Source organism: Convolutriloba macropyga, chromosome 13, assembly GCF_964194025.1.
Source record: "Convolutriloba macropyga chromosome 13, txConMacr16.3, whole genome shotgun sequence".
NCBI lineage: Eukaryota > Metazoa > Xenacoelomorpha > Acoela > Convolutidae > Convolutriloba > Convolutriloba macropyga.
The window spans coordinates 33,189,038-33,212,568 of record NC_134480.1 but is presented as its reverse complement, the minus strand read 5'-3'; the positions used below and the strand labels follow the sequence as shown (position 1 = coordinate 33,212,568).

At 35.5% G+C, this 23,531-nt stretch overlaps 3 protein-coding genes across 9 annotated transcripts in view; 1 reads left to right on the top strand and 2 right to left on the bottom strand.

Annotated features, from left to right (window-relative positions):
• LOC142351795 (uncharacterized) overlaps window positions 1-4,216 on the bottom strand; it is a 192,012-nt gene extending 187,796 nt beyond the window's left edge. The window contains exon 1 of the mRNA XM_075403975.1: window positions 4,197-4,216. The gene's annotated coding sequence lies outside the window, so the exon portion shown is untranslated. The remainder of the gene's footprint in view (window positions 1-4,196) is intronic.
• Window positions 1-4,217, bottom strand: part of LOC142351794 (uncharacterized) — a 338,941-nt gene extending 334,724 nt beyond the window's left edge. Inside the window, exon 1 of the mRNA XM_075403974.1 lies at window positions 4,196-4,217. The gene's annotated coding sequence lies outside the window, so the exon portion shown is untranslated. The remainder of the gene's footprint in view (window positions 1-4,195) is intronic.
• LOC142351793 (dynein axonemal heavy chain 6-like) overlaps window positions 1-23,531 on the top strand; it is a 199,474-nt gene that overhangs the window by 147,939 nt on the left and 28,004 nt on the right. For all 7 annotated transcript variants that reach the window (XM_075403973.1, XM_075403970.1, XM_075403972.1 and 4 more), the window contains 13 exons: window positions 53-233; window positions 1,087-1,322; window positions 1,812-1,956; window positions 4,645-4,830; window positions 5,463-5,596; window positions 11,196-11,313; window positions 11,872-12,075; window positions 12,207-12,392; window positions 12,828-13,000; window positions 16,576-16,756; window positions 17,212-17,391; window positions 18,011-18,244; window positions 18,770-18,916. In XM_075403973.1, coding sequence (XP_075260088.1) covers window positions 53-233; window positions 1,087-1,322; window positions 1,812-1,956; window positions 4,645-4,830; window positions 5,463-5,596; window positions 11,196-11,313; window positions 11,872-12,075; window positions 12,207-12,392; window positions 12,828-13,000; window positions 16,576-16,756; window positions 17,212-17,391; window positions 18,011-18,244; window positions 18,770-18,916 — 2,305 coding nt within the window. The remainder of the gene's footprint in view (window positions 1-52; window positions 234-1,086; window positions 1,323-1,811; window positions 1,957-4,644; window positions 4,831-5,462; window positions 5,597-11,195; window positions 11,314-11,871; window positions 12,076-12,206; window positions 12,393-12,827; window positions 13,001-16,575; window positions 16,757-17,211; window positions 17,392-18,010; window positions 18,245-18,769; window positions 18,917-23,531) is intronic.

Here is a 23,531-nt window from a genome sequence, read left to right as displayed (position 1 = left end):
TGAAGAATAAAAGCCGGCGGAACAAGCGATGTACATTTTTAAATGTGTTTAGACAACTGGTGGGTGCGAGGGACAGAATTGCAAACGGACTGAAGAAGCTGCTAGAGACAAACACACTTGTGGATGACATGCAAGTGGAACTGACAGCATTGGAGCCACAACTACAGAAGAAGAGTGCAGAGACAGGTGCTTTGATGGAGAAACTGGTAGTCGACCAGGAAGAAGCCGATAAGGTCGGTGGGATCTTTTCCATTTGCATGAACCCCTAGCCGAATGGGTGCATATTACATATTACTTGCACCCAAAGCGCACGTTCCATATTAAATACAGAAAATGTTATAACCAGCATTGGACAATAATCTAGAGTGGATTGTGCCATCCTATAAGCTGTACTCTCCGAGCCTTATCAGTCCGAATTCGGAAAACAAAAAAATGTTTTTGGTTATCTCTGCTGTATCTAAATTAATTTTGATTTAGATTAATTTATTCTTTCTTCTAAAGACAGCGATTTGCTACACAATGACCCGTGGTTTATCAGGTAGTCATTTTGTGGGCAGACCTTTTATGGCTGAGGGGACGTAAGCGAAGACACTGTGAGTTTTACAGCATAGTTAGTCATTTAGATTAATTTATTCTTTCTTCTAAAGACAGCGATTTGCTACACAATGACCCGTGGTTTATCAGGTAGTCATTTTGTGGGCAGACCTTTTATGGCTGAGGGGACGTAAGTGAAGACACTGTGAGTTTTACAGCATAGTTAGTCATGAAGTCACGCCATTAAGAACTTAGCAAAAAACAGTTCAACCAGTTTAGAATTGTCCAATTCTTATAGAGTCTTACTGGAATAATAAAGTGTTCATATTCTTCATGTTTCGTAAAAACGCTTTGCCAGAAGATGCTTTTCGCCATGTCTCGTTAATGTTTTCCTGTACCATATAATCAAGACAATGAAAATTACCGAGTTGCTCATTTTTTAAGTAATTTTATGGCTTCTCTGCTGGAAAATTCTTGAATGACAAGCGAAATTAATTGAAAACAAACCTTGAAATTAAAAGAAAATTTTAATAACCCGAATCTAATTTTCAGGTTCGAAGTGTGGTGGCAGAAGACGAAGCCATGGCACGTGTCAAAGCGGGAGAGACCAAAGCCATAGCAGACGAATCCCAGCGAGACTTGGACGAAGCACTTCCTGCTCTGGAAGCTGCCCAGAAGGCCCTGGATTCCCTGGACAAGAATGATATTAGTGAAGTGAGAGTGTTTGCCAAGCCACCTGAGTTGGTGCAGACTGTGATGGAATCTGTGTGTATTCTACTCAATGTTAAGTAAGTTGTCATCTCCCATTGTTCACTTTATTTGTCGGAACTGTCACGTGAATTAAAAAAAAATATTTGTTTGTTCACATCGGGATTATGTGAACAAACAAATGCTTGTTTTTCGACCGATAGTGATTTGTATAGTCTAAAGAGAGGCCATTGCAATTTATATCTACTATTTTAGGGGTTAATAGCCTACCAGGGAGGGTCCTGAGGGAGAACTTCTACATCTGTTGCAATAGGGTGATAGTAATTTGAAGCTAAGTTGAGGTTTTACGATTCGATTAATAAGCTATCATTTTCAAAATTGGCCAAAAGCGCAAAGTGGCCAATCTTTTGTAGAGCTAAAATTTAGAACGGCAATAGTTTTTCGGGGTTGTTTCATTTTCAGCTGATTAAATTTACTCGCAGAGCGTTTGGTTGTATAGTAGAGTGTAACCTATCTTTTCAAATAAAACTATTTGTAAAAAAACTTCAATTAAACCTGCTTATTTCTAGACCAGATTGGGACAATTCTAAAAAAGTGTTGGGAGATGGCCAGTTCATGACTAAACTGAAGGAGTATGACAAAGACCACATCCCCGAGACGATTCTGAGGAAACTCAAGAAGTACATTGAAAATCCCAAGTTCCAACCAGACCAGGTTAGCTACGCCAATTTTTCACATTTTTCCCTATGAAACATTCTATTTATAACCAAAAGAATTCAAAATACTTAAGAAAGAAAGAAAGAATAAATTTCTCCAAATATTAGACAGCAAATTAAATCAATTTAATTAAAACAATTACTTAATCATATAACATAACAACAAAACGTATCTCGGAGAGGACAGATAGACGGGGTTATTAAACCCACCTAGTATCTGCCCTGGCTAAAGTTAAATAGTTACAGTTAAATATTTAACATTCCATGACCAGGTCACCGGTGCCAACGCCTAGGCAAACAAACCTCAGAACGCTGTCATAGAGACATGAACAAGGAACAATGCATAATCGGAAGAACGACTAACACTGTGTCTTTGCTAACGAGAGAGACGTTGATTCATAGCTACTATGTATTAAATAAATAAAAAAAAAATTTTTTTCTGCAGTTCGATTTTCTTGGTCGATTTTCTATGTGTAGACTTCGTTATTTTGCAAAAATAATACCATTTTTGAAACCTCGGCACTTACGAAGTAAGTGCCGAAACAATTTTTGACTGGAGTTAATGGAAAAGAAAAGAGAAAAAAAAATTATTTAAAAATATAGGATACTAGCTCCTCATTATTCAGCAAGTAACTTTCTTTGAATTTATGATAAAATTGCGATATTTTTTGCCAATTTTCGTCTTCAATATTTTGTGCTAGAACTTCATTCTTTCTCAGTATGTTAAATAACCTTGCACAACGATATGAAATAGAGGATCGCTCAAACTGCTTTTTAAAGGAGGGAATTTTTAGGTAATTTTTGGTAGACCTTCTAGTGTTTCTGGTACTATGCTCATATTCAAAGAGTTCTTTTAGATAAGTTTCGCTATGCATCTTTTTCAATGATTTCAGGACAAATTTCAGCAGCTCATATAAATGAAACTCGAATACTGTTAGCAATTTATTAGAGATAAAAATGTCCCTGGAACTACCTGACAATTTCCTGAAGTAAATGAATTTTAAAATTTTTTTCTGCAGATTGTAGATAGGTAAAAGCGACGAATAACTGCAACAGCCATATACCAAAATACCGTATTGAATTATTGGGTTAACATTGCTTCGGTAGTAATCAATTAACTGTTTTCGGGGTACATAGTGACGCAGCTTACATATAATACCACACTGTTTTGAGAGTCTTTTCTTAATATATTCTATATGTGATTGAAAGCTTAACTTACTATCTACCAAGATTCCGAGATAATTACAAAGATTTCCAACTTCAATAAAAACATCATCAAACTTAAACACTGATTTGGAAGCACTATTTTTGTTCCCTATATTCATTTGTACGGTTTTTTCCATATTTAGTATTAACTTATTGGCAATCAACCAATTATTGATGTTCTGCAGATCTTCTTGCACTGAATTATTGTCTTTATTGATTGCGGTGAGGTTTGTATCATCCGCAAATAAAATAACATCAAGAGATTTGCAAACTGTTGGCAGATCATTGATATAAATGAGGAACAATAACGGACCCAAAATTGAGCCTTGTGGAACCCCACAAACTATGGAATTCCACGATGAACAGGCCCCATTAACAATAACCCGCTGCTGTCTCCCATTTAAGTATGATGTTATCCAAGAATAAATTTACCTTTGCAACTCTCCGGGAGAAACGAACAATCAGAGGACGTGGACCTGGCTTCTTAGTCGGCACTGGATGAGCAATTGAGATATCGTTTGCACTAACCTCAGCATCAAGTAAACTAGTAAGATCAACAACTCTGTCCATAACATCTGCAGAACTTTCAGGCATACCAATTATTCGCACATTCTCTCGTCTGTTGTACGATTCCAGCATTTCACTTTCACATTTAGCTTTCAGGTCACTTCTTTCTTCGGCGTAAAAAACTGTTTCTTTAAATTCCCTCGTGATGTCTTCTCTCAAACTTTTAAGGCTCTCATCAACGGCCGCTTTGATTTTCGTAGTCAGTTGATCTTGAATCGTTTTGATAATATCGGGCATTGACGAAGCTACTGCTGCTTGAATTGCTTCTTGAACCGTTTTAGTAAGGTCACTTTCATTGTCTTCCGGGCTCAATGCACTACATAGACGCTTGTTGTCTGCTTTTGCGAGAGGTGTTTGATCGTGGTATCTTAGATCTGGCATCTTTTGTTCGTCTTTACTCGGCGAAATAGTTATGTGTTGTGCGTCTTCACTCTGAGAAGTAGTCATGTTCGTTCTCTGAAACTATTTAATAAGTTTATCACAACAATTAGGCATATACTTGTGACAAAAATATTTACACCTTTTATTAATCATGCAAACATAGTTGTTTTAATTCTCAGTGAATATGACTCAATTTGGTAGAGTTCTACAACAACTACATTTTCTAGGTACGATTCTTCCCTTTTTGTCATCAGCTTTTTGACTGTGTAGTGTAGATAGTGTTATCGTAATTATTTAAATGTTTTGTAATTTTCCTCAAGGTGCGCATCATTGATTATCACAACTTATAAGGTTGGGGCTCACAATTTTGCCCAAGTATGCTTCTATGTGCCTTTATGGTGGATGATTTATCCTTAAAACTATGATCTTAATCTCCTAATAGTTCTTCAACCAGCTGGTTTTTCAACAGCATTTTTTGTGCGTTTATAAAGGTTTTCCTGCATTTCAACTTTTTTGTTCACTTTTTGCATAGGTTGAGAAAGTGTCTAAAGCATGCAAGTCCCTTTGTATGTGGGTGAGAGCGATGGATCTGTATGCGAAAGTGTACAAGACAGTGGAGCCAAAGAGACAGAAGCTGGCTCAAGCACAGGGAGAACTGGATTCAGTCATGGCTGTGTTGAAGGAGAAACAAGACAAGTTGGCAGGTGTCGAGGCCAAGGTAAGCTGCATCAAGTCTTTGACCAAAATGCAAACGATATTCATTTTTAAAAAAAAATATCCCCTTCCCCCTCCCTCTTAGTGCGCATAAAACTTTGACGCTACCTTGGCGCACATGCAATTTTTTCATAGTAAATTAGCATTTAAAAACACATAATTTGGTACGAATCGTCAGTAAAAAAATGGTTATGTTCTGGCCAGTTTCGCCGACTCGAAACGAAATCCACCGCAGTGTGGCTGCTGTAAACTTTCCGTGACTCTGATGAATTCATTGAGAAAATCTGGCATTAGTTAAGAATCGCGAAGCGGTCCGACATGTAAGTCAGAATTTTGAATTGACTTTAGCTGAGTCACGTGACCTTTGGGAATCTTGCACCGCATGTTAAAAAATTCTTGCATTTGCAACCTTGTATTTTGAAACTTGCAGGTGAGTGTTTCAGATAAATTTTAGTCCTTCCATTTAGTTGTACTGCAATGTGCGCTGAGACTATTTACTAACCTTTCAGACAGATGAAGTTTTGTTAGAGGTCTGGAAACTCAGTAGAATTACTATTTACTACTAGTAGTTGATGAAGTTTCGTTAAAGGTCTGGAAACTCATTTCACATCTATATCTGGAATTTAATGTGCTTAGATTGCAGAACTGCAAGCAATGTACGACAACTCAGTTGAAGAGAAAGACAAACTGGCCAAGCAGATGGCACAGACTACTGCTAGACTGAAGAGAGCGGGCAAACTCACCACTGCACTTGCTGACGAACAAATCAGGTATCCAACTGTTCATCTGTTGAACAAAAGCCTGAAATTTTAGAGAACAATTTGCTTATAAAGCCACAGCGCTAAGAAAAAACAAGATTAGAATGGAGAAATTTGTGAGCGATGCAATCAGGAATCATATAGGTCATATTTAAAAGCTATAAAACTGATATTTGATAATTAATTCGCCTCATCGATCGCTTACAAAATTTAACTTAAAAATTGTCAAATTTGAAATAATCAACTTGAGAAGAAAACGATATTACTTAGTGTTTCTGATGTTTTCGAAAATAAGAATCTAAAATAACAACTGTATGACATCTGTGACTTCACATGTTAACGATACATTTATAAAAATTGGAGCAAATTTTGAGGTTGAGACCATTGCTTGATTATTGATTTGTATATCTGTAGTTGTATATCTTCTAGTCTCGTGTTTGTTTTCTATTGATTTTCGAAAAAAAAATTGAAAAGGCATTATCTTTCGGATTTTTCTGCGGTTCATGGTATGCTTTTGTTCAATTACAGCGTGTCCCATTAAAATGAAATAAGCGAACGTTTCAAAAGCCACAGGTTAGAGTTCAAAGTTCACTTTTAAAACATGTAAAAGAAATTGATGAATGAAAACATGATGGAAAAAAAACGTTGAAATTCAAATGAACACATTGATAGTCGATTGCACGTTTTTGGCATTTTTCGAACGTCGCTTATTTCAATTTTATTGGACAGACTATACAAAGGTGGCCGGTCGTATTCTCTTTTGAAATTCGCGTTGAAGTTAGGAAACTGAAACAAGCCGAGCATACATGCGGAGCAACTTCTAATTTCAAATTTTTTTAATTAGCAAAATATTGTTGAAAAGATTGAAATGTTAGCGTTTTGATCACTTTCACCTTAGTTTTGTTCAAAGATGCTATTTATACACTTCAAAATGCATACATTTGCCTTTATCCATTTTTTTCTCGTATTCATTCTAGAGTCAATAGAGATGACGTCAATATAGTTCTTAAAGTTATTTAATATAGTTGATCTTAACTTTGCAACATTGTGCTTATGTGAAATACTGGGTTTAATGGTACTTGTTGCTGAGAGACTTGTTGGCATCCGAATTTCTCTATTAAATAAAAGGTATTTTGATCACAGCAGTTCTTGTAATTTATCTATTATTGCTTCAGTGAAAAGAATTTTTTATGCAATTTCATTTAGGCAGACTTTAGCCAGTAGTTCGTGGTTTTAGAGTAATAAACAAGGAGGCTTGGTAATGTGCATACGCACATAATGTTCCGACCCCGCTCATCCACATTCTCGGCTTAATTGACTACCAAATGATGAAGAGATAGAAAACTTTCAAAAACAATCATATCGTTCAATAAACAACAAATCGAATACAATAATGTCATGCTAGACGGTCGTTGAAAGTTGTTCATAATAGGACTACTAGAAAGGAATATCATAAAAATCAAACAACAAACATTATTTTTGACCAACACTCGATGTCTATAATAAAAAAAAGATCATAACAAAATCAAACTCTCATCAGATAAAATCAAAACCAAACAATTTAACCTATGCTTCATTAGAAACGATATGGGACCTGTTCTCAATGCGACTGGTTCACGGGCCGACAAAAAAGAGCAAAGAAGTGTGAAGCTCAAAAATACGTTTCTATTTTTGGAAACAATTAATTTCACGTTCATTAATGTTATTAGATATCAACTGAAATCACTAAAATGTTCTTTATATCTCCATAGGAAGCAATTGAGACTTGCCAGTATCCAATGTTCAACTGCGTAGAATTTCAAAGCCAATGGGTCCTAAGATTGTTGTTATAAATTGAAAGGAAAACAAAAATCCTTTAAAATGTTCAAATATATAAAATCTCAAACATTTTATAAAATCTCGTAATAACAGTAGTAACAAAGCCAACAAACAAATCTTCGAAATTCAAATTGTTATAAAGATTAAATTATAGCTCACTGGAAATGGTTTGTGACCTGTGCTTACAGAGACTGAGCTAGAAATCGGCCGAAAAACTGTTTAAAAAAACGACGAAGCTCAAAAACCCAAATATGTTTTTGAAAACAGATGTTTTCAAAATCCTAACAGACTTAAGATTTCAACAAAATGCGATGGATTACGTTAAACACCTCAGGAAGCCAGTTGGGACTCTTATTAATGAGACTAAAAATACATCACACTAAAAAATAACAACAAATGCAGGGAGAAGCCAAAAATTGATAAACAATTTTGTGACACCACAGTGTTCAAGGCACTACTGCAAGAACTGTTAATCATCACTTTCTCCTATTCTTAACATCAACGAGTCTTCCTTATGAAAGGACTGCGTAGACTTGACAACAAAAAGAAACCCAAAAATTGAACAGTATAGAAATCTCGAAAACTTTTTACGAAACTAAATGGTCGAAGCAATCAGTCACAACGTATAACCCAGCGAGAAAAACGTTGAAATCAACAAAAGTAATGAGACTTCTAATTATTGAGATTGAGGTACATGATGACTTAAATGAAAGCAAAAAGAGACAGTTGAAAAAAATTCTTTTTTCAAAAAAAAATTTAATTTGAAAGTCTTTAAAACAGAAAGCTATCATTTGAAATCTTTAACTAGGTTGAGTTGTACGTCCTGGAGAAGCAATTGAGACCTATCGTTATCAGGTATATGGCATACAGGTATATATCAGGTAGAGGCAAAAACAAAAAAATCCACAAAATTTTGCGAGATAACTGTGTCTCAGCCCAAAAAGCGTAAACTATTCAACAAAAACAGTTAACATATCCAGATACGCGTTTTTCCAACATTGTGTATTTCTGCGACTATCTTTTCCTTCAGTTGGACCTGTCAATAATGTGATAATTCGACAAGGAAAAAAATGGACTCATAAAATTTGCAGTTATGCTCAGAAATAAGAAAAATGTTGAGAATGCGTATTATCAAAACAAAGAAACCCTTACTTGAAAGAAGAACCGTTACTGACACTAGTTTATAACTCACAGGAAATTAGCTTACGCATGTTTTTAATGATACTGCGCCCGAAGTTGAGAAAAATAAGATAAAAAAGTGGCAAAATTCAAAATTTCACCGATTTTTTCATAAAACAAATATATTCAAAGTCATAACGGACCTTAGATAACAACTGGAAGAAATGTCTAGATTCGTTGATACCTTCTAACAAGTTAACGGGATCGTTAATTGGGGAGACGAAATCATTGGGCTACACAAAGTATAACAATTGAAAGCAAAACTCAAAAAGTCCACAAAATTTTTACGAAAACAATTGGTCAGAGTCATAAAAACCATGAGCTTAACTCTGAAACCATGATATAATCTCATTGTGCTTCGCTTATTGTAGATAGTTTCTGTCATTAATTAAGCCCTGATTCGAAATTATTGTCAGTAATTTACATAAAACATTACCTAGCGAAAATATTTTTAAAAATAGTTTCCATTAAAATCTATAAATTTTTTTTATCGTAAGGATCCATGGTGAGATCAAGATCAGCCCAAATTGTGCTGCGAGTCTCACAAAACACTCAATTGTTCAAATGGTTGCAAAATAGATCTATTTTTAAACAAATATTTTCAGTTTGTCAAAAATAAGTATGCGTTTTGTACAATTATCGAGTTTCAATTTGCAAAAAACTCTCATATTTAGAAGACTCTAAAAGCTAGCGGGAGTACAACTAGCTATTTTTGAGCTTAAGAGGAATTGGCCATAGTTTTAAGGTGCCTACTTCCAGCAAATTTAAAGCAGGTGGGTTAAAAAAAATCAAATTTGGTCCCATTTTTGATGAAAAAAGTCCGAATGTTGAAAAATGTAGCATAAATTCTAGCCAAAAATCTCGGATCGAACAATTCAGCAGACCTCCTCTATCTTTAGAGATAAAATTGACAACACTACAGCTAACAATTTTTGGCATATTTTAGCAAAATTGACGGAAATGTCAAAAATACCGAAAATGTGAATAAAAACAGCTGAATTAACTCCAATATTCACAAAAACTTAAAACTCGATAACTCCCTACAAAAAGCGAAAATTGAGAAAATCTTTTTAATTCCATGTTCTACGCTGGACGGGCTTTTTAATTATACCACTCACAGCTCTCTATCATGATTATATCGATCGGCCAAAGTTGTCTGAACAAAAAAAACCCATTTGAGTATATAGTTCCTCCCCCACTATAGTGGGTCGGAACAATTACTGAACTATTCAATTTGCAAAATCGAATATGCGTTTTTGTCAAGCAACTTCATTTTTTCTCTTTTTGGCTTTTAATTGACTTTTAATTGAGGTTGAAAGACTTCATTGCAACTGACTCTTGTGAAAATTGTTTTAGAAAGTGTCTTAAAAAGGTGTTATCGCAATGATTGTCTTTTTTGTAGGAGTAGATAATTCTAACAATCGTTTTCAGAAGATGAATTGGTTCAAGCGTGGAATAGGTACGACAACTATACACTAAGGCACCGTATTGAATAATTGGCGTCATGTTGGTGTTTTAGTAACTGAAATTCCAATGGATTTGAAGTTACTCTGCGTGCTTAACGTCGGGTCTAGGAAATAAGCCCCACGGAAAAAATCCACTTAACTTTAGATAGGAAATAAACCCCATGGAAAATAACCCCCACGGAAATAAACCCACACGGAAATAAACCACCATTTTAAAGTTGAATTTCGGTCGTGATAATTTGTTCGGTTGTGATAGTTTCATATCAAGTCCCACGGGCCGCTGAGGCATGGCCATGGCCCGCGAGGCATGGCCAAACGCGCTAAATGTGCAGCTTTTTAATAGTACAGTGGGGGTTTATTTCCTTGGGGGTGTATTTTCTATCTAAAATGAAGTGGGTTTTTTCCGTGGGTTTTTTTCCGCAACCGCTAAATGTCGACAATGTTTTCATACTAAAAACGCCAAGTTTACTTTTATTGCTTGTTTTAGATCAATGACTGAATCTTCTTTTTAAATATATATGATAATAATCTACTGTTATAAGTACTGGTGCCAGATTTCTGTGTTACTTGTAGGATTCAAAGCTTTGGTTTTGTTAGTTTCTCATATTTTTTCCTGTAACTATGTTTGCTACTGAATTAAATCTGTGGTTTGTCCGCTCTTCTTCGCTGCAGCTTATCTTTTGTATCTTGCAGTTGAGCTGAGATTCCCTTGTTTCCAATTTTAGCTGCTTTTACAATTGCTAAGCGCGCATCAAGTTTCTCAATTAAATTTACTTCACTAAAATTTGTTACAGTTCCTAAATGCTTTCTTTGCTGCTTTTTGACGCTTAAGGACATGTAGTGATTGATTTAAACTTCCCTAGATGTTTTTAGTTCAAGGTTTTTGGTTTATTTTTGCTACAAATTGTAAATTTTTTGCGTGATTATGTAACATAAATATCTCACAAAACTTATACAGCAATGGTGAGAATATAGTACTATAAAAATTTGCCCATTTTTTTCTTCCATAATTCGAGATAATACAGTGGGAACAGAGTGTATAGCCCCTGAACTACAGTAAATATACCATAATGGGGTTTCTTAATGGAAAAGTCCTGAATTTTTGTTCCCTGCAAAAGGACGGATTATGACTGTGAGTTGTGTTTCAGATGGAAAGAGAGCGTTGAGACTTTCAACGAGCAGATTGGGAATGTGGTTGGGGATGTGTTCGTGGCAGCTGCTTGTGTGGCCTATTATGGGGCATTCACCAGTGTGTACAGAATTGAGGTAAACACACATTAATTACTTGATTGAATGTTGAGTTTTCAGCTTTATCAACTATAATTGACTCTAGACAATATTAAACTCATGGACCTGCTTGGGGCTCCAAGTGTAATGTGATCAGTTAATTTGTATTTCTATTGAGATATAATAATTGTAAATAATTGTAATGAAAGTACTCACTGTTTATTAACCAGAGGAAGCCATTAGCAGTGCAATAGTTACACGCTTTAGTTTGCTCGACTGTACTTGGAAGAAAAAAAAACAATTTTATTAACGTGGGGTTGATGCCAAATTACAACCGTATTGTTTCATTTGTTTCGCGATTAGTTATGTATTTGTTGAAATGAGCTGATATTTAATCGGAATTCAAGTAATAGATCATATCGCGGATCTTTTTAGCAAAATTATACTCACGATATGTTGAAAAGCATCAATTCAAATGAACAATGATATTTGATACTTACGCATGAAATATTCATACGTTATGTGGACTTCATCTGTATTATGTGACTCATTTTTTTTTGGAAAATGACAAAAATCTTGAAACTCTTTCCTTTTCAGCTGGTTGACACGTGGGTGAACAGATGCAAGGGTCTGGAGATCCCAGTGACAGAGGGTTTGACCATCACCAACGTATTGGCTGATGCCTTCGAGATCAGACAGTGGAATGTGGATGGACTGCCGAGAGACACGACCTCAACTGAAAATGCAATTTTGGTCACTAGGGCAAGAAGGTGGCCGCTTATGATCGATCCTCAAGACCAGGTTGGTGAACATTCTCGAAATGTTTCCGACTTCGGTCAAATCCGGTTACAAGTTTGCCGGGAATTCATCAGAGTAGTCCAAATTTTTTAAAAACAGATATTTTGTGAACAAAAGTGCCTTATTTGATTTAGGCCAACCGATGGATCCGAAACAGAGAAGCAAAGAACGGTCTCAAAGTGATCAAGTTGACCGATAGTGGATTCCTGAGGACACTTGAGAATGCAGTGAGGTTGGGAATGCCAGTATTGCTTGAGGAGCTGGAAGAACATTTGGACCCCGCTTTGGAACCGATTCTTCTGAAACAGACCTTTGTTTCGGTCAGTGTCACGATTACCTTTGATTTACTGAACCGTTATACTGAATTGCTTCTTCGTTCGTGGGCTTCTAAATATTAGATTGGATGTCAAGACAAAATACTCAAAATATACCCAATATTTTATCCTAATGTTGAAACTACCAGAACGATTAGATTGGCACTCGATTTTATAGAGTACGTTTGAGATTCCTAAATTTATTGTGCTATTTATGACCAATGTTGGATAAACAGGCACATAGAATTTCCAGTAATAAAAAAGCCTTCGGTTTCTCTTTGTGATTTAGTTAATTTTTTATTTCGGTAATGGTAATAGTGTGACCCAAAATATGGTCCAGACCGTGTATTTATCGTCTTGGAGGGGGTACCCCCACCAGATAAAAAATTGTCGAATCATAATCTTTCTACCACCTCACCCCGGGTTCGTTTTTCTTCACAGGGAGGTCGCACCCTGATCCGGCTGGGTGACTCAGACATAGACTATGACAAGAACTTCAAGTTCTACATGACCACCAAGATGTCCAATCCTCACTACCTGCCCGAAGTGTGCATCAAAGTGACCATCATTAACTTCACAGTCACCAAAAAGGGTCTCGAAGATCAGCTCCTAGGGTTAGTGAATCTTAATGGGCATTCGTATTTATTTCTTTTTTGTTCCGACCCCACTTGTGGGGGGAGGAACTATATACTCAAGTGGTTTTTTTTGTTCAGACAATTTTGGCCGATCGATATATTCATCGTAGAGAAATGAGTGCTATCATTAAAAAACTCGTCTGGCGTAGAATTCGAAACTAAAAAGATTTTTTTTTTAATTTCGTAATTTTCAAGGAGTTATTTAGGTTTGAACTTTTGTGTGAACACGGGATATTTGTATGATTTTGTTCACTTTTAGTGTAATTTTCGTTCAAATTTAGATCTTTTTAATAAAAAATATTAATTTACAATTACATTTCAGGCTACAAAATGAAACAATTTTGTGTTACCAACAGACGAAAGAACACAAAGGCTAGATCTGGTCTAATAAGGAAGTTTACTATAAAAGAAATTCGAATTTAATTTGAGAGCTGTTTTTTTTAGAAAACTTTACCTATTTTTTAAATAGTTTTCAGTCACTTTGAGACTAGTCACTTTTCATATCGAGGTTCCGTTAATAACAAACGTCATTTACAGTCAAATGATGCCTGGTAATAAAAAAATAGTTTTCAAGGAATCGCTCATGTTTTTTTGGCTTCGACTCTGAGTTTTCGAAATTTTTAATTAAATTTTGACTTTTTTAGGAGATTTTGTTATGTTTTGGAGTCCTGTGGCATATACTTGGTCGCAGAACGTGCAATAGTTTTCCTAAAGTGCATTAAGTGAACCAATATAATGCTTATGAATGGACCGCTAATGGCTAAAGTCTTCAAAAAACTTCGAAATTTTTTTGAATCTTAACCGATATAAAAGATTTTTCGTGAGCTGTAAGTCAGTCTCAGTAATGACAGGACCCCCATTCTTTTTACTGCAACCAAAATAAACTGGTTAATGGTTTTATTTGTTAACTATTGGTTTTATGGTTTGGATGCAACGAGTTTGATTAATTTTTTAAAAAGTTTTTCGGATATTTTTTCGTAATTTTGGTTCCTTTTGAAATGTTATCACACTATTATAATATTGATAATTCTCCTTGACTTGCCGATGACATCCAATGGATCCTAGATAGGGTTTCAAGAGAAAAGCTTATGGTTTAAATGGCTTTGACACTTTCAAGACCCACTTCCTTTCTACTGCAACCATGATTAATCTGATTAGCGGTTTTATCTTCTGACTATTGGTTTTATGATTCCGATGCCATGAGTTTTCATAATTTCTTTTTATTTTTGGATGTTTTCGTAATGTTGTTTCTTTTTGAAATCGTATCACGGTAGCGTAAAATTCATAGTTTCCGATGGCTTAGAGGAGAAGTTCAATGGCTCATAGATAAAGCTTTCCAAGAATAGATTATGGTTTAAATGGCTTCGGCACTTTCTTCTCGCACTTTTCTTTTGAATTTTTGGATTTTGCCTGTATTTATTGATCTTTCCATAGTCAAAGGACATATTCTGATTTCCTATTGATAACTTATGAATGAGAAACATCCTTGATTTCTCCTCGAGACATATTTTAGCGTATTTATTGACTTCCGTTGAAAGCTTTTGAATTTAATGGCGTTGATACTACGGGTTTTCCCAAAATGTTGTTTTAATAGTTTTTATCTGTTGATTTTTAGATGTCATTTTGGTGATAAAAAAGAATCCTATTGCTGTTAAACAATTGGATGAAAATGGAAAACTTTCTTCTGAACTGTTTTTTTCAATGGCTTCGACACTTTTATCGCTTTTTTATTTTGCTGCTTTTGAGTTTTTTTATTCTACATGTAGCCGTAGAATACTGACTGGTCTCATAGGCTTCGAATAGAGGATTGAATGATTGATGTTGCTCAAAGCAGCCAATTTATTGCGAAAAGTCTTAAAGTTTATGATATTATTTTTTTCAAAGATTTTTCAGTTCCTGCTCTTTTCGTCAGCTTGTAACTTATTCTCAACATTGTGATTTCCCATCCATTTCCTGGTAATTCAAGAAAACTTTTCTATGCATATTATGTCGTAATTGATGTTTTTTTGGACAATATGTGTTTTCACGAAAGTTTTCTGGTATTTGTGTTTCTTTTTCTCTTCTTTTAGCACATTCGCGTAATAACAGATCCCAATGATTTTCAAATGTGGGCAATGAGAAATTGTTAAATCTTTCGGTATAATTTTGAGTTATTTCGAATAACAATTGAAACAAAAACACATAATATTCAGATAATAGCTAATGATTATAATGGCTTCAATAATTTGCGTTTTCGCAAATTGTATGTTTTTCTGCATCTTTGTTCCGTTTCTATAGCTTAACGATGGACAGGTCCTTTTGGTTTCGCAATGACTTTTTAGTAATTTTATCAGGAATTTTTTGTTAGAAGCTAATCATTGTGTTAGAAGCTAAAAATTTTTAATGTTAGAAGCTCTTGAAATTATTTTGTTTAAAAAGGGTTGATTGTTTTTTGAATTTCGCCTAATTATTTCTTCTCTTTGTCGACTTAATACGTAGTCTCATTAAGGAAAATCCCCATCTGTTGTGTAGTTAGGGAGAAGTAAATTTGTTAAGGTTTCATCCGATTGCATTGAGACGTTGTTACTAGGTGAATTTAAATTTGTGTATTGTTTTTACCGTGAAATTGAAATGTTCGTTTCTGCTTATTTTGTTGTTTGTTTTTTTCTTTTAGTCTTTTTATGGCAGATATAGTGAGCGCTGTAATGAGGCGTGGCATTATGTTTTTCAAGTGGTAGTTTGGTTGTGTAACGATTATGTTAAACTCAAACATCTATTTTTGACTATCTCTTCATTTGGTTGACAAATAAGGCAAAACTGTAGATGAGCTCGTGTCTGAACATCATGTGGGAACGCACATTAATGAGCATCCTCATTCCCCTTATTTTGTCAAATGAGTTGTTGCCGTTCATTTATTGAAATAATAATGTTTTGGATATTAGATGAAACGATCAAACTTATTTTCTGTTGAGATCTCAAACAAGACTAAGCAATAAATGGTAATAACAGTTGCAATTACGCATTTTGTTTGCTTTTACTGCTATCGTTGCTCAAAACAAATACTAACAAAATGTAAAAGATCTAGCAGGAGGTAGTTTCGATCTACCGACCTCTGGGTTATGGGCCCAGCACGCTTCCGCTGCGCCATCCTGCTTGAATTTCCAAATCCCACTGTTTGTTTGTTCCATTTCATTGATGGAGAAGGAATTATTGCATTCCTTCAATTTATATTTTATATTGGCCGTGCGCTGAGTAAACATGCGGTACGTATTAACTTGCGGTTACATGAGATGGGTAATTTGTTAGGTAAAAATACCAGAACTCAAATCAAATATATTTTATGTTATTTTAGCGGTGAATTTTTGCAAGATCACTGCTTACTCTAGTGGTGAACTTACATACCTTTAAATTGAACTTTGAGTTTGTAAGTGACACCGCGTTTTTGAAAAGGACCGAGATCAATTTAATTTGGTTTCTCCTCGGGGTTTGACAACTTTTCGATAGCGATAGCAACCGTTTGGTAATATCCTTTCCATCTGTGTAAACTTATAGAAATTTTGCTTGTTTTTCTTCAGAGACGTGGTGAGAATCGAGAGACCTGACCTTGAGGAGCAGAGAAATCAACTGATTGTGAAAATCAATTCAGACAAGAACCAACTGAAGAGTATTGAAGACAACATCCTCAAACAGTTATTCAACTCTGAGGGCAACATCCTGGATGATGAACAACTCATCAAGTCACTCAACGATTCAAAGGTATTTTCCTATTTTTTCTTTGGAGATTGACCTCTTTTCAATCATGCCTAGTTTTAATAACCGATAAAAAATTGATATCGAATGTATTAAAAGCGATTGTTTTCATTTTTATGTCCTTAAACTTGTGCTGAGCATGAATTGAAGTTGTGTGCTTTTACGCATTATATCCCCCTCTACAGTAAAGATGCAAAAGTTGTCTGGCTATAATTTCTTGGAACGTTTATTATGGGAAAGAGCCGATTTCGAGAGGAAAGCCGATTTTATTATGGGAAAGAGCCGACATTTAGATCGACCTTGCCTAACCGTGTCAAATTACCATGATATGGAATATCTGACCTGATATTCCCGTTGTTTGATAATTCAAAAAGGCTTTTCGAGATAACCAGTAGGCCTAGCTGAGGGATACGATATTTATACTTTATGATGGATCAGCATTAACAGTTGAATGTGTTCAGGTGACTTCGAATGCGATCACGAATCGTCTCAAGGAGACAGAGATCACGGAGGCCAAGATCAACACTGCGAGAGAGAAGTACAGACCAGTGGCCACAAGGGGATCTGTCCTCTATTTTGTCATTGCATCTCTGGCTGAGATTGACCCTATGTACCAGTTCTCTCTCAAGTACTTCAGCAACGTAAGCCATCTACTCATAGAGATTATCAGGATCTATTTAGTTTCGCCCCCCCCCCCAGTGTTTTTTGTGACCCCCAGTTACAAATTATATAGAACGTTACTATGTAAAAATAATGCACGTGCGCCTGGGGGTCACAAAAATATATTCCCTTTAAGCGGGGGGGGGGGGGGGGACAGAATAGATCCGATTATCATTATAACTGTTTAATGAAATAAGCAGGCAATAGTTATGTACAATCTTGCCAAAAATTGTTGCCAAGAATTATTGTTTTTAAAAATTTTGAAAAAAAAATTCAAAGAAATTTCTTTTCGACAATGGTCATTCACGCAATGGTTTTAGTAAATTTCTAATTATTTACTGTGGGGAGGGAAGTGAATTTAGTAAACTGATCTATTTGAGTGCTAGGGTTGCATTTTAAATAATTAATTATAGCATTGGAAAGTACATTGTCTAAGGAGCAGCATATTCATTTGAACAAATGAATATGCTTTATTGTCGAGATGTCGACACTGGTTTCACAGTCAGTTTTATCCTCAGATTTACACAGAATTTTGTGTTTTGTAATATGATTTGTGCAATTTCAGTATTTTTAATGGACTAAATATTTTACTATTTTCAGTTGTTCAACGCGACCATTGACGGTGCCCAGCAATCGGATGACCTTGACGAGAGACTTAAGATCCTGATTGCGGCCACAACCTACAATGTGTACTCTAACGTGGCCAGAGGTCTGTTCGAGGCACATAAACTGGTCTACTCGTTCATGTTGTGTATTGACATTATGAAGCAGGAGAACAGAATTTCAGACCAGGAATGGAGTTTCTTCCTAAGAGGAGCTGCTGGAGTTGAAAAGGTTTCTAGATTCATTTCCCCCAAAATTTCTCAGTAAGCTGTGTCAACATTTTGTGAAACAGCTTAATGACTTGGCAATAAAAATGCCGCTATGCTGGAGCCAAGGTAAAAAGGTTTGACCCCCCCCCCCACCCTCCACAGATAATTGATATTTTATGTAATAGGTCATTACAGTGGTTTACTAATTAATCCAAAGCTGAATTTTAGCGACTACTGATACCTGATTCGACTTCTGTTTTAATTTTTTTTAAGTCTGGCTTTTCGTTTGTACCCATTTTTCGTGAGTGGCTATCGTTATTTTTTTCTTTTTTGTTTTGGATTGAATGTTTCATTTGAGACAGAGGTCAAAATCATTTTCGATCAATTATTCCGGCAGTAGTCGTGTATCTTCACAATATCATTAGCCAATGCTAATCTCTCAATTGCATGTATATAAAATATATGTGCCGCAATTATGCATTTATTTAACAGGCGGAAAGAAAGAAATTCTCACATATTGTTCATTCGTTTTTCATTCATAATATAGGAGAAACCTCCGAAGCCAGACGCGTCCTGGTTGACTGAGCAAGCGTGGGTGAAATTGAACGACATGCAAGACTTCCTTCCCTGTTTCGCCAATATCACCAAAGAGATCACCAACAATCCTGTCTGGTGCAAGATCGCCGATTACATTGTAAGTCACTGCAGTGAATATCTCTGAGTCAAATCGCACAATGGTTATGATTATGGCCATACGCGTGAGATAAATTTCGACAGCCGAGTCATTAAGGAAAATAAAGTTTGTCCTGTCATTGGCTTAACAGATTAGTCCAATAGAAATGACCATAAATATTAGAATCTCCACCTAACAGTTTTATCAATACTGGTCTCCTTCCCATTGCACCCCATCCCTCCTCTATCTGTAGAGGGTCTAGATCCTAAAAGCCCCAATTTTTTAAAATACCATAATAGGGACCTAATTTTTTTGTGGATGGGGCTGTATTGCACAATACTCTGTATCCTTGATGCTGCCGTACTAATCAAGTGTTATTTGAGGCTCTAAATAGGATCGAATTTTCGATAATCTTGTTCTGTTCCTATCTCCCCTATAATCTCATACTGTTTCAAGAAGTTCTGCAAAATTGAACTCATTATCTTTAAGTCATTCTAACGTTTAGACCCAAACTTTGATCCAAATCTGACGCGTCGATCTAATTTAGTGAACAATTTGTGCCGAAGACGTTGACATTGACGCAATGTTGCTCTAATCCGTTATTTGATGAACAACTTAATCAATATCCTCCCTCAATGAAATTTCGCACAAATTGCAGCCATTTGTCATGAAATTTGGACTTTAAGCGCGCGACTTTTGTACTAAGCACACATGACCTTTCAAAGGATTCTATAGCATGCTGTGCAAATTTCATTGACCTTGGGTTCGCTCGAATGTCAAACACCGCCCTCTTCAGGCGTGCTACAAATTTGTAGCAATTTGTAAACAAGTGCAACTGTTGGAATGGTTATTTTCAAACAGACTTATCTGTTAACGGTCTAATTTCAATTATATTGTGTTTATCTAGAATATCAATTTTGGTCATAATGTGTAGGTTGTCTGAAGATAAATATTTTGCACTTAATTTCAAAATAAGGACCTATTTTTAATGACTTTTTAAAATTAAATGCTCTTCTGAGAAATTTGCATTTTATTTGGGTCGATATGACACCTGCCCGACTTGACTTCTCGAATCTTTCTCACTTTTCTTTTAGATTTTTGGGTGATTTAAATTAATATTATTCAGGGTTTTCAGCAGCTGAACTCAATTTTACGTGCTTAATGGCAGCTGACGTAGCTGTCAGAAGTAAAATTAAAGCAACCCAAAATTTTATTCAACTTGAATAATTTTGATCCATTCTGGACAGGGGGAGGAAAAAATTTAGTTGATCCCATAAGTGAAATCAAAGTAGTTCGAACGATCTGTAATAAGCAAAAGCATAGCTTCTTTATTTGCGTTTTTGTTGACAAGGCCCCTAATCCTCATTCTAACCCTGACTATGCTTCAATTTTTTATATTTATTTTTCGATTGCAAAGACCGGAAATAATTAACTAATATGACACTGATATGAAAAAAGCGACGCATGATCGTAAAGCATTGGAAGAATAGATGCTACTTACTCAAAAAATTTTGCTTCGAAGAGTTAATATCTCCAAATTTTAAGTTTGTTCGCTTCTAGTCTAATATGTGCTCTCAATTTCGAGCACACGAATTTTACTCCAATTTTTATGTTTTTTGCATGCTTTTCCGGTGTCAGTTTATGTCATTCTTCATAAGTGGTTTTTGATAGATAGTTAATAGCTAAGTTATAGTTAATAATATTCAACTGGTATGGTTAATAGCAGCGTTAGCTTTCTATTGCTATGCAAATGTTAACTTCATCAATCAGATGTTTGTTTCGTGTATTGGAGTTTCTGGTTTTTCGAAGGTTTTTTCTAAGCTTTTATTGGCTCTCAAACTAAGTTTGTGATAATTGTATTAGTCCCGTGGTCTTTTAATTACTCTCGGAGGAAGTTTGAAGCAATCATTCCAACGTTTGTGTGCCGTTTTGGCGCAAAATTTTTGTTTAACCGTTTTTTCGCTTTTAATTTAGAAACTTTTTTTTCCGTTTCATTTCTCGAGCAACTTTTTCACACGCCATAATTGCTGCGTGATCTAATTTGCTCATTTCAGAAATTTAGACTGTTGCTAAATCAAAAGTGATTGTAAGATACGATACTCGGGCACCCCTGGCTATTCGGAATTTTTTGCACCCATAAAAATTTATCTAGGCTAGAGCTCCCTCATTAATTAAATTGCACCGCTTGTCCTTCGAGAGCAATATGTGGACGTTAGTTGGTTTATGTTTTGAATTCGGTTTGATCTTTTCCGTTTGTACTCCCTACTTAGTGAGTGCATTTCATTTTCATTTCTCAGACGCATTTGCTATATTTTTACAAACTCATTTACTATATAATGGCAGGTGTTCTGGAACTGGGGATACATAACAGGGGTGTACAAACGGAAAAGATCCCAATTTTTATGCCTTTCTGGACTCAAAAATAACATCAAAAGATAAAGTCCGGAGGAAAACAGTCAGCGTCCGTTTTTGCTTTTCCATTCTTAATTGCAATCAAAATCTATTTATGTGAAGCAATTGCAGATTTTTTCGGCAATCTGCTGATTATGTTTAATGGCACACTCACGTTGTCTTAGTTCGGTATGTTTGCTCGGTGTAGTATCTTTTCAAAAACATAAAATAATTGTTTGAAATAAAGTCCAAGTTAACTACTGAGATGTGCTTTATAAGATAAGTTTACTAGTACTTTCAATGAAAACTGGGCGGTTTTTAAGAAAAGTTTTGACAGCACGTGCTTTAAAAATTTTCACTTTTAGGAATTTTTTACCGCTTATAGTTTCTTTCAGCTCAAGATCAATGCACTTTATTTTTCAAGCTCCAACATTGAATCAACTATTTGATTCAGGCTTTCTATGGGAGTGTCTATGGGGACGTCTATAGGACGTGATCTTTTTTTATGGATAGCCTCAGGTTGACCGCAACCTCATTACTCTTTCCTTCAATTGTGGTGTAAAGTGATTACTATTACTATCAATAATAATAATTTCAATAGTTGTTATCGGATTTTTCTGACCAACAAAGTTTATGAATTTATTCACATTTGGTCTTTGATTCGGGGAAAACTGTTTCAACCATTCGTCCTGGAGTCAATTTATCAATTTTTTTTTTACTCGCAATTAACAGTTAGCTGATTCATTAGTTTTCATGCTTGAGATCACTATCTGTTCCTTTCAATTTAACATTCTCTTAATTTGGTAAAAGTAGTAAGATAAATTTTAATTATTATAAATTGACTAAAACTACTGGCTATCAAAAATTGTGAGTACAACAGGTTTCCGTTTTAACAAACTTCTGCTGATAAAATTGCCTCCAAATTTCAGCAATGTCCGCTCGTTATCGAGGAAATGGCTTCTAAAATTGTGGGGTCGTTGTGATCGGAGCTCGAGCAGTCTATTTTATCCTCAAAATCACGAGTTGAGTTGGTCTTTTTAATTGTCCTCGTTCGTGGCTTGTGACTTCCACTTGAACTCGCGGAAATGTTCAAGTTGCTGTTGGATTTAGAACTAGATATCGATACACTGCGTTTCACTTTAGAAATTATAGATCCGGATCTCTTGTGTCCGGAACCGCTAAAGTTTCCGGAACCACTACTGCTGAAGTTGAGATCACCCGCTGGTATGTCATCATCGCCAGAAAATGATGTTTCTTTACCCCATTCGTCGGAAGCACCGACGTCAAAGTTGATATCAGAAACCCCAGTCATTAACTCGGCTTCAATATCGCTAGAAAACGAAAATTGAGTTCCATCTCCGTTGCTGCAAGAGGCGGTCGCCGAGGGTAAATTGTGTCTGCCTTTTGATTTGAGTTTTGGGTTTTGGGGCGAACAAGGGGACTGTGACCTTGGGCTTGATTCCTCGGAACTGTGTGAAAAATTTAAGGAACCTTGTTCCAATTCTGAAAGTGATTCGTTAGCCATCGCTAGATTTAGTAGTTTGTTTTTAACTCGGTTTGATAGTCCCCAATTCTCAAAATTTTGGATAATATTTTAATTAACCACGATAAGCAAAGTTCTCGTTTTCCAACTTTAGGCAAAATTTAAGTGAATTTTAACTTTTGCCAAATTTTGACGTCAAAATGTTGCTGATAAATTTGAGCCTGAATTGGAATAACGAAATAGTTTGAATGATTTGATGATCTGTTGAATGGCATTATAGTTTACGAATGACCTTGGCGGTTGTGCTGAGTATATTTGGGCAATCAATCTACATCATAATACGCCACCAATAAAGGCAATAGATATTATATTGGTCGATGTCTTAACTTAGTAATGATCGCATACCTATCCAAATCGATTTTAACTTTACTGGTACGATTTGTAGTTAACAGTTTTTGGGAATTGTCAAATTGGGAGAGAATTGTAAAAGTACTTTTAGTACCTTTCAGTAACGAAACAATGACCTCATAAAATTTATGACCCAGTGGTTGTTTATGTGATCGGTTAATAAAGTACGTAATTGATTAATTTCTTTAAGTATATGAACCTTTAGAGGTCAAAGGGTTCTTTAACAATGAGTTTTACGTGTTCAATAAGCCACATGTAATTTCCACCCTACAATCTGACAAAAATCTATTTAAAAAAGCGACGTATTTTTATTGACGCTTGATTGGGTGTTCTATTCAATGTTCTTACTAGAAT